This window comes from Micromys minutus, assembly GCF_963924665.1.
Source record: "Micromys minutus genome assembly, chromosome: 13".
NCBI classification, from domain to species: Eukaryota; Metazoa; Chordata; class Mammalia; order Rodentia; family Muridae; genus Micromys; species Micromys minutus.
Genome location: NC_137982.1, coordinates 1,622,847 through 1,633,153, shown reverse-complemented (window position 1 = coordinate 1,633,153; position 10,307 = coordinate 1,622,847). Strand labels below are relative to the sequence as shown.

The 10,307-nt window shown below is 54.9% G+C and overlaps 2 protein-coding genes across 3 annotated transcripts; one reads left to right on the top strand and one right to left on the bottom strand.

Annotated features, from left to right (window-relative positions):
* The first annotated feature begins 58 nt into the window (after nt 1-58).
* Nucleotides 59-1,391, top strand: SSNA1 (SS nuclear autoantigen 1). The gene is made up of 3 exons (XM_080927745.1): nt 59-183; nt 351-550; nt 878-1,391. The coding sequence occupies exons 1-3, from the start codon at nt 132-134 to the stop codon at nt 983-985; spliced, it is 360 nt and encodes a 119-aa protein (XP_080783871.1). The 5' UTR covers nt 59-131; the 3' UTR covers nt 986-1,391.
* Nucleotides 1,392-2,772: 1,381 nt separating this feature from the next.
* On the bottom strand, nt 2,773-9,965 carry TPRN (taperin). Of its 2 annotated transcripts, XM_080927025.1 has the most exons (4): nt 8,086-9,956; nt 3,388-3,607; nt 3,191-3,297; nt 2,773-3,071 (listed from the first exon to the last, which is right to left on the bottom strand). In XM_080927025.1, the coding sequence occupies exons 1-4, from the start codon at nt 9,946-9,948 to the stop codon at nt 3,009-3,011; spliced, it is 2,253 nt and encodes a 750-aa protein (XP_080783151.1). In that variant the 5' UTR covers nt 9,949-9,956; the 3' UTR covers nt 2,773-3,008. The 2 variants fall into 2 exon arrangements, with proteins under 2 accessions (XP_080783151.1, XP_080783152.1); XM_080927026.1 differs by having other exon boundaries at nt 3,191-3,607; nt 8,086-9,965.
* Between the last annotated feature and the right edge of the window lie 342 nt (nt 9,966-10,307).

Sequence of the window (10,307 nt, the reverse complement as noted above, 5' to 3'; positions counted from 1 at the left end):
AGCGCACGGTGATGACGCAGGCGCGGACCTGTGGCGGTGACGTTTGCTGGTTCGTGCGCTGTGGAGACAGTGCGCAGGCGCGGACTTGGCTGTGTAGGCGGCGGTTGAGCCTTCCGTACCGGGTGCCGACCATGACCCAACAGGGCGCGGCGCTGCAGAACTACAACAACGAGTTGGTCAAGTGTGAGCGTCGGGTGCTGAAAGCCGTGGGCCGGGGGCTGGCCGACCCACTCGGGAGGCTGCATGGACACGCCTCACGAGCCCCGCTCTGCGGCCTGCCTCTGTCGCGCTGGTCGGGGTCCGAAGCTCACGAGCCCCAACCTACAGCTCTGTCTTCCCGCCCACCCTAGGCATCGAGGAGTTGTGTCAGAAGCGAGAGGAGCTGTGCCGGCAGATCCAGCAGGAGGAGGACGAAAAGCAGCGGCTACAGAATGAGGTGAGACAGCTCACGGAGAAGTTGGCCCGCGTCAACGAGAACCTGGCGCGCAAGATCGCCTCTCGCAATGAGTTTGACCGGACCATCGCAGAGACAGAGGCAGCTTATCTCAAGGTGGGGCTCTCAGATGTCCGTTGTCAGTGGCTTACTACCGTCTGAGGCTAGGTAGGGCCCCTTGTGGTTCAGAGGCTGTTGGCGGGGACAGTGGGCTGTCTGCGGGATCTAAGAGCGTGAGCAGTGGTGTGTTGGACAGTACACTGTGGTGGGCCCGAACTAACCCAGCCTGGCTGGGACAGGTGCAGGAGGGAGGATAATTTTACCATAACCCATCGGCTGCAGCACAGATGGCCAGATTGAGATTCCCATCCTCCAGTATCAGAGGCTGAGGCAATGGGACCTTCCTACTAGAGAAATAACATTCTTCTATTTCTCTGGCCCCAGATCCTGGAGAGCTCTCAGACTCTGCTTAGTGTACTCAAAAGAGAAGCTGGGAACCTGACTAAAGCCACAGCTTCAGACCAGAAGAATAGTGGAGGCAAGGACAGCTGACGAGTGCCTGTTTCAGCTGTGGCCTATAGCTGCTCAGTCCCCAACATGTCTGTCCTAAAGCATCTTTGTTCTTTGTGGGCTCAGATGTCTTTTATCTCTGGTGTCCAGAGGGGCATTTCTGACTTCCACCTGCCTTGAGTGACAAGAAAAGCCCTAGGACAGTCCAATGGAAAAGGTGTTCCCAGCTCTGTACTCCCAAGTGCTATGGGGACCCAGAACCCCTGGTCAGCTCCATGAGGAACCTCTCTCTGAAGCTACTGTATTCCCTTGGGCTGCCTAGAATGTCCTGATCCTAGTCCAAGTACTGTGGGAGCCCCTCACTTTGTCTCCTCAGCACTAGAGCCCCAGGCTAGGCATATTGAAGAAAGAATCTTGACTCCAGAACTGAAACCTTAGGTCCCGTCCCCATGGCCTCTAGTGATTCAATAAAGGTTGTTTTGCAAGATCTGTGGCATTGCCTACCAGCTACCACACATTCTGTTGGTAGGAAGAAGACCTGAAGTTTTTCCTGACACTTCACCTCACTCAGTCAGCCCTATCTCCTTGTAAAGCTGCTGGTCTTTTCCCCAAGTGCAGTACACAAACCACTTTTCTGTGAGGGGCTATGTGGTACAGAGCCTAGCTCAGAGATAGAGATAGACAATTCTATCCCTCAGTACAAAATTCTGTTTGGTCCAATACACTGCTGCTGCCAGGACCCATTTCCCAACCAAGCCTGTTGCTTACTTCCTGTTTCCATGTGCCCTATGACCCAACCCTTTGCCACAGCTTTTGGGAAAAGTTTGGAAGTATTTATTGACCAAGAAGACCCAGAAAGCAGCTGTGGTAGTTTACACTATCATCCCCTGTTGAGGAAGAAGGACGGCCTTAAGTTCAAGGCCATTCAAGTCTGCATAGTAAACTAAACCAGCTTGGGACAGTGTGAAACCCTTTCTTAAATATCTATAAAGCTGGGTTTTTCTTCTCTGAGAGTAACAGAATATTAACACTGTGCTTGAGCCTAGTCGAGCAGTATATTTGCTCTTAGGTGACAGGAAAAGGAGAGACATTTAATGCCTGTAGATGGCCCTATCTCTGCACTTGCTGCCAAGGCCTCCAAGCAGGCAGCTCTGCAACTTGCTAGACTTTTGGGAACTCTATAAGCCTTGTTACAGGCTTATAGAACAGTAGGTATCCAAATCAAACATGAGAAAAAGACCTCCAAATTTTCATTTAGCCCCATTCCTGTGTGGGGCACCACTAGCTATCTCACTTGGCTTCTGGCCCTGTGCTGAGTCCTGTCAATCACACCCACCTTCCTTTCATCTGGTATCAAGGCCCCTGGGTCATGGAGTTGCAGAGCCCAGAGATTAGGTCCACTTCCCATGGTACTAGATCTGAGTGAGAAAACAGCAGGCTTGCAGTGGGGAGAGAACAAAGCAAGAGCCAGACCAGCAAGAGCTCAAAGTGTGACAATACCAGACTGAGGTCACCTTTTGCCCAAATTAGGCCTCCACCTTGTTCTCAGACTGAGGGCTGTGTAAAGAAGGCAAAAGCGGCCTTGTTACAGTGCTGTTTATTGAGTCCAATATCGGGAGAAAGGAAAAAAAACCCACCCTGCCATCTTTGATGAAGAGTAGCTGAGTTCCACCACAGCAGAATCATAGGCTGAGGGCAGGAGCTTGGATTTCAGCAAAGAACAAATAGCTAGGGTGGCCTTTCACTCCTGACAGTGGCCACTCCCCAAAAGGTAGGGGTTGAAATGTCTGATAACACCCTGGACAAGATCTGTTCAGGCTTCTACCTCATCACACATGAGACAATATGGACAGATGTCAGCCTGTGTCACAGGCAATTCCCACCTGTTCTTCCTTGGTGTGAGATTCAGATCTGGCCCTAAAGGCAGAAAGAGACAACAGAGAAAGAAGGCAAGGAGAGCCAGGTGGAAGGGGCACAGAATGCAGTCGGAGCTCCTGGGTATTGACTGGCTTCCAGGACCTCCACACCTGGGGCTAAGTCTTGGCCATCCTGACAGTTGCAGGGGTCAGAAATAGAGGGCTGGCTCGCTGCGGAAGTCCGAGAGATCATTCTGACTGGCAGGTGTGAGCTGAGAGAAAGAATAGAATATAGCCACTAAGGCTTAATTCAGCCATCAACCCTTCCCCAAGCCAATCAGCCTCCTTTGGTGGTCTGGGTGTTCACCCAGCACCCTCCACCCTGGCTTACCATGACCTCCTTTGGTGGGAGCTCCACCTCAGTTGGAGCCTGCACCAGTGTCTGCTCCTGCCACTTGCTGAAGGCCATGGAATGCTTTGGAGTGTAGCTGGACAGACCTGTGAAACAAAGACAAAGGCATGGATACCTGCAAGTGTGGTCCAGGTTCCACTCCCAGGCTGCCCATCCCAACAGATATGATTGATTACCTGAACTGCTCTCAGGTACCACACTGCTTACAAATGTGGCCCGGGGCAAGAAAACTGTGAAGGGTTTCTCTGAGTCAGGCCCCACTTCATCCTCTTCATCTTCCTCTCCCTCCTCCTCCTCCTCCTCCTCTTCCTCTGCCGCCTCTTCCTGTGCCAGAGAGCTCTCCGAAGGGTACTCAAATGTTGTATGCAGGCTCTTATCATTGAAGGAGATCTTCATCTAGGAGTAAGAGCCATGTCAACAGGGACCCTACCACCCAGGTAAGCAGAGATGCTAAACGGAGAGAAGATGCTTCTACCAAGAGTTACAGGTTCCAACTGTCCCACCCTCTGCCTGCAGCAGCTCCTAAAACAAATTCCATATTCTGGGTATCTGTGCAGGAAAGAATCTTAGCACCAACCATCACTGTCAGGGGCCTGCTTTGGTTGGGTTGTTAGTGCTAGGTACCACCTATTTTTCAGGCTAGTTGGGAGTCCCACCTTCTATAGAGACTAGGGGACCAGCAATAACATCAGTGATCCCAACTCCTACCCTACTGTAGCCTCACTGGCCTGGTTCTAAGGGACAAAAGGCTGTGGGCAACCCTCTGTCATGATCCTCCTGTCTGCTACCTGGGCTGGGAGCCCCATCTCTACAGTCGATGACTGCTGAGGTCCCCTAGTCCTCTCAGCTGAGCTCAGCCTAGTGAGTTGGTAATGAACATGAGCAGTTGCCTGAGGCAGTCTTGCTGGGCTCGAAATATTAAACTCCTAAGCACAGGACACCAACTGCCAGCTCAGGTTCCCCTCTTCCTCCAGAAGGAGCCAGAGGCCCAACAGGATGGAAGACTAGCCTGGCAGGAGGGTTGAGCCTGTCCTGAGGCAGCAAAATGACCCTGGCACAGGCCACAGAATGTACTAAGGGCCCACAAAAGCAGGATGCCTAGACTATGAGCCAGGACCCTGCCTCCTGTCCCTCTCAATCAGTGGCCACCCTTGCCCACATGACTGTTAATACCCCTGAGCCCTCTGCCCATTGGAAGATACCCTAACCCAGGACCAGGGGGGAAAAAACACAGGAATTAGAGCTCCTGCCTTCTCAGCCTGCTGGAGATGTCTGCTCTCCCAGGCCCTCCCTACTTGGCCATCTGCACACACTAACAGGCAAATGGGGATTTGCCTCTGGGTCAGGCAAAACAAAGATGTTCACTCTTGTCATAGGAAGACATGCTGTACCCTTGTCTGGCCTCAAGGTCTATCTAGTCCTTGAAAATGAGATCACACTGGAGACAACTTAGGTGGAAGCTGAGGGATGATGTCACCTGGCCTTCCTGACTAGCCTTCTGAGATAAGTAAGTACCCTAGGAGGAGCCCAAGATAGTATAGAGTCTAACATTCCTGTAGCCTTCTATAACAAAGTGGCCCCTGGATGGAGGCCTATCCCTTACTACTGACAATGCAGGACCAGCTGCCAGGACCCAGCTAGATTAGCACACCCTCATTAGTCTGCATGACCAGTTCCCAGCAGGGAGGCTGAAGGGATAGACACATGTGGGTATAGTGCCTGGCACAGCCTGGCCAGGCTGGGGGTGGGGAAGCAGCTCATAAGCCTGCCTGTTTCAGCTGGGGCCCAGCCCCCCAACCCCCACTATCTCCCTTGTTTCCTCTGGCAGACCAGTTTTCATAGGTCTCCTTCCCCCTTCCAGCACAGGTCAGTAGGTCACCTGTAACTCATGCTTATAATAGCCTACTATGGGTGGAGCCACCAGGGCATGTGGGGAAGGTCCAGACAAGGATTGTCACTGAACATATCTGGTCACCAGTATCTGGGGGACTTTACCCAGCACATCTAATATGGCAGGCAGGTGATGGAACCTCTGGGCTTTCACAGGGCTCTGGGTGGCAGAACCTTCCAGCTTTTACAGGGCCCTTTTGTTCTCCCTCAACCTGCCCTACCCATACACACCCAGCTTGGGTTACCAAAAGGTGTCCACCCTGGGACTCTAAAGCAGGGAAACTGCTCAACTGGCCCGGCTGGAGGTGAAGTTTAGCCAAACCCTGCCCCCACTCCCTTGCACACAGCCTCGCTCCCATCCCCTATCTGGCCCCCAGCCAAAGTTCCCAAGGGTAACAGGACAATAGATCAGAGCTACCCAACTGTGATAGCCACAGCTGCTACCCCCCAGGGCACACCCTGTACCAGTGAGGTTTCCTGAATAAGGGTCCAGTCTCTCTCTGGGGTTCCAGGCTCCAGAAAGATCATCAAGCGGTCACCCATGAGAAGAGTTGGGTGAGAGAGACTGAATCAAAAGCAAAACAAGGTGAGAGGACATTCAGGCCGGCTTCAACTAGGACAGGCAGGTGCAGACTGGAGAAAGATGACAGTACTGGAAAGAGCCGAAAGGACAGACTCGCCTTTAGATGGGAGCCAGGCTGAGGGCCATAACTAGGTCACAGAAGTGAGGGTGGAGGGCTGAGCCCTGAGGACACTAACGCTAGGGTGTGGCACAGGAACAGGAGGTGGGAAAGAGGAAGTAGCAGCCAGACAGGTGGGAGCCACTGGTGCTCCCAATAAGGGAGGGAGAGGTGAAAGGACACTCCTCTTACCAAGAAAACAGTGGGGGCTGGGAAGCTGCAACATCCTACCCCAGGGAAGAGGGGCACAGACTGGGTCTCTTCCTCCCAACAGATAACCTAAGTGGAAATGTTTCTGCCAGGCTGTCTCTCAGAGACACTGGCCATCAGAGGCAACCCCAACTAGCCAAAGCAGGGCTGAGTCCCTCTGAAGTCATGTACCCTCTGCCAAACTGGCATCCCAGTGAAGGGTAATCCCTCAGTCATACCCTAGAAAACCACCAGCACTGCCTTCGGCTCCCAGTCATGGTTGGGAGGGAAACCAAAGTCCAGTAGCCCCAAGGTCCTCTGGGACCACCTACTCCCACAGGAAGAAACAGGAGTCTGTGTCAGGGCAATTACTTGGGTTTTAGGAGTTCCCTGGGTTTTCCTGGGGGCTGCAGGTAGAAATGTCAGGGAAGGACAAAGTACATGCAGGCCTCACCCTGTACATTGATCGGAAGGCTGGGCAGCTTTGTGCCCTGCCCCCTCCCACTGGTATTCTGTGTCTTGCTGGGCAGGGCAGCTGGTGCATGCAAAGGCAGGACAGCACAACCAGCAGGTTGTGCTGCTACAGAAAGCCCTGCCCAGGCCACTTGGCCATAATAAGCATCATCCATCTGGACCCCCAACTCCTTCCGTCTGGCCTAGACAGCGAGGATGCTGGCCAGGGTCCCACCCCAGCCCCTGTTAGCCTTTAGGCCTTGCCCTGCTTGTGCGTTTGAGATCTGCATGAACAACCATACCTAGCATCCCTGCCTTTCTCACTTTAACCCAGCCAAGGGTGATTCTCAGTTGTCCTAGACAGGGACAGGAGAGCCAGGCTATTAGGAGCAGCTTTTCAGTTTCAAGAAGCCAAGTATCCCAGGACAGGAGTAAGGCTCTTGGAAACAGGACCCTGGACTCAGCTCTACAGGGATGCTTCCTTCACTTCCACTTCTTGGACAAGCGTGGGGACGGCCACCTCACACCACCTCAGACACATCAGGGTCAGGAAAATGGGGAAAGATGGGGAAAGGCCTGGATCTGTCTGCTCAAAGGACTCAGGGTAAAGAGCAAAGGTGAGAGTGGGGGAGACATGGTCTCATGTTGGGGAAAAAAGTGTTAACAACCCTGAGTCTCCTCACCAGAATCCCTATCAAAATCACCACGGATGCCTGACATGGCAGATGGAATTGGAAGGAGAGATGATGGCAAGGCCAACTGGAACAGGAAGCAAAACCAAAATGTAAGGGGAAATGAGTAAGGAGGTGGCATGGCTCAGGACAAAAGGTCCCCAAGGAAATAGGTAGGGGCACAACTCTAACCTGGGTGAACCTTAAATCTAGCTGTGTAGACACTGCAGGTGCCGTCTCAGCAGAAGAGAAAGGTACACATCCCTGCACCAGTTGACTAACAGTCATGTGGGGTAGGTCTTGGAATTTGCCCCAGGGGACAAACACAGATCCTGGAGCAATCAGAAAGAATCCGAGGAATGATTTCCTTGTGCCCAGAGGGTTCCAAGCCACTGGCCAGAGCTAGCTAGGAAATATGGCTCACCCCGTCATTTGAGCCTCTAGGGGATTATTCTTGATTTTTCTCTGCCCAAGGCCCTGTTGACCATGTCTGGCATGAAGCCTGGGTGCTCAATCCATGCTTGCAGAAGGCAAAGGCCCGACGAGCTGTGGCTCCTGGACTTTCCTGGGTGCTGAGAATTCCCTGTGTGCCCAGACTGACCTCAAAGTGAGGAGGGCCTGCAAAAGAATAACTGGACTTCTTCCTTCCCATTTACATCTAGGCTCTGGATATCTGTCCAAGCTAAACTCCACAGGAATATGCCAGCTGCCTCCAAATCAAAGGCCAGGCCAGAGCCAACAAACAGGCCAGGCTATTTCCTGAAGGTAGATCTGCAATTAGTTGGAACTACCAATTCCAAAGGGATGCTGGAACTCTGCACTACCTGGCTACTTCTCACAAATCTCTGAAGTAAACAGTAGGCTAACTAACCCCAGGCCGGGGCTGACACAGTTCACAGAGGCCCTTTCCCTGGCCCAAGCACACAGCCCCACTCTCCCATGACTTATGGTGAAGGCGTCCCGTGCCAGCAGCCCTCTCCTTACCACTTACCTTTTTTCTTGAGGAGCCAGCCTTGATGAGGCAGGACTTCTGCAGGGCCAGGTAACCACCAATCACCTCGATCTCATGCACAGTGGGGTATCGTTTCTTTAGGGTGTTCTCCAGGGTAGTGTGGGGTCCAGAGAGGCTATCAGCATGCTGTTCCTCTGCCCCTTGCTGGAACTGCCCATTGGTTTGACTTAAGTGTGGCTCCTGAAGGGTCCCTGGCTTCTTCTTGGGCACTACTATGAAAGTATTGCTACCTCGGTTCAGGAGCTCTGAGGTGTGCCCAGGCCTGGCAGCATGCAGGTGGTACTGGGAAGGCACACCAACTGATGAGGGCAGTTTGGCTTCTTGAAAGGCCTCATCCTCTGAGTCTACTTCATCAATGAAGGTGACGGGAAGTCCTGGCCTCACAGGCTCCTGGCCATTCTTGGCCAAGCCAGGAACCTCCAAGCCTTCAGCCAGCTCACCTTCAGCAGTGGCTGATAGAAATGGAGGTGGTGAGGCTGGCCTCTGCCACCTAACAGACTTGTCTGTGTCAGTAATGGCTGGCCTGGGGCAGCCCCCCTCCCTAACTGTCAATTGCATCTCAGCAGCCAAGGGACTCTTTTCTAGGGCAGGTGCACCATCCACAGTAGACACCAGCTGGGATCCGAGCCCCTGGCTCTGAGAGGCCCTGCCCACCTCCCCCTTTGGCTCCTCGAATTGCCTCCCCGCCAAAGGATAGTTCCCAGGGGCTTTGCGCTTGGGGATCAACACGAAGGAGTTGCGGGAGTTCACCCGGAGGTTGGCCAGGGCCCTGGCCTGAAGGTCCCCAATTGGGATAGTTTCCATGTCTGGCTTGGAGGATGGCCTTATTTCGAAGGAATCATTGGCGCTGGTGGCAGAGGAGACCCACTGGCGCTGACTAGGAGTGGCACTGGCTGGGCTGGGCGCCGGGGAGGCAGGGGGCCCAACTGGAGTGGCACTTGGGGTCCCAGGGGTTGGGGGCGGGTGGAGGAAGGGTTCCTTTGACTCCACCTTTGGCTTCCACTTGCCAGGTACAGGCGGAGAACCTGACAACCCATTGGCAGGGCTGGCAGGGGATTCCTGAGTCATGGGTCCATTAGAAAGAGAGCGATTGACCGCACTGCGGGGCAGGCCCCGGGGGTGGACAGTGAAGGAGTTGCTGCCGGTCTTCTGTAGGAAGTCGCTGCGCCGGGCCCCGGGGCCAGCAGTGCTGTCGGGGTGAGCCGGCTCGCAACAGGCAGAGCGCTGAGCCACGCGCTGGGCAACGGGGACAGTCGAAGTAGGGGGTGCGGGCTGGCTGGGGTGCACCGGTGGGGCAGGAGCCAACGACCGATTGGTAGGAGCGCGTGTGGCAGCAGATGCAGATGCCACGGGAAGCTGCGGGAGCGCGGGGCGGAAGCGCTCTGGGCTCCCGCGGCGGCGGGGCGCAGCAGGTGAGTCAAACTTTTCCAGTAGGCGGCTGACACGGCCGGGCTGTGGCGCCTCGTACACCACTACCTCGGCAGCACGGATGCCCGCAGCGGGCGGAACAGCGGGCGGGAAGCCTGGCGTTGACTCGATGATGAGGATGTTGTCGGCTCGAATGGTCCGCACGCCGGGCACGCGACAGTATAGCTCCAGCAGCTGCTGAGCCGGCCGCGCCCCGCGCCGCCGCTCCGATTCAAGTCGCATGAACGGGTTCTGGCTTAGCGGACCCAGACTCTCGGCCAGCACCAGCCGCTCGTTAGGCCCATCCGGCGCCGCTCCAGATCCCTGGCCTCCGCTCAGGGCGGCCAGTTTAGCTCGCCTCCTCTCAAGGATCTCCCGTTTCCAAGCGGGCATCACGGTCCGCGGCCCCGGGTCAAGCCGCCCTAGGCCCGCCATGCTGCGGACCCGCGGCCGCCGACCGGACTGCACGGCGACCGCGCCGTACAGACTCTCAGCTACTTGCCTCAGTACCGCGCCGTGCCACGCCCCCCTTAGTAGCCACCAATTGGGCAAGTGCGCTCGGACCTAAGGCAGAACTGCCTACCTATAGCAAACGCTTACGGCCCAGTTGACTGGAGAAAACCCTCCCCTTTAGCGTTCTCATTGGACTACGAGCCAGACCCTATTGGTGAAGGTCTGTGAACACTCCCAGTGAAGCGCTGCTCAATGGCTGCTCCTCACTTCCGCCTATGCGCGCTGGACCCGGTGCCTTAGACCCCAATTAAAACAGGGCTGGTAATTAAAGCAGGTGTCGC

Coding starts and splice junctions, on each gene's coding strand:
- SSNA1 (XM_080927745.1), top strand. CDS start 132: ATGACCCAACAGGGCGCGGCGCTGCAGAACTACAACAACGAGTTGGTC. Junction 184..350: donor CAACAACGAGTTGGTCAAGT/GTGAGCGTCGGG, acceptor CGCCCACCCTAG/GCATCGAGGAGTTGTGTCAG. Junction 551..877: donor CAGAGGCAGCTTATCTCAAG/GTGGGGCTCTCA, acceptor CTCTGGCCCCAG/ATCCTGGAGAGCTCTCAGAC.
- TPRN (XM_080927026.1), bottom strand. CDS start 9,948: ATGGCGGGCCTAGGGCGGCTTGACCCGGGGCCGCGGACCGTGATGCCC. Junction 3,608..8,085: donor CTGGCTCCTCAAGAAAAAAG/GTAAGTGGTAAG, acceptor TCTTACTCCTAG/ATGAAGATCTCCTTCAATGA. Junction 3,072..3,190: donor TCCCACCAAAGGAGGTCATG/GTAAGCCAGGGT, acceptor TCTTTCTCTCAG/CTCACACCTGCCAGTCAGAA.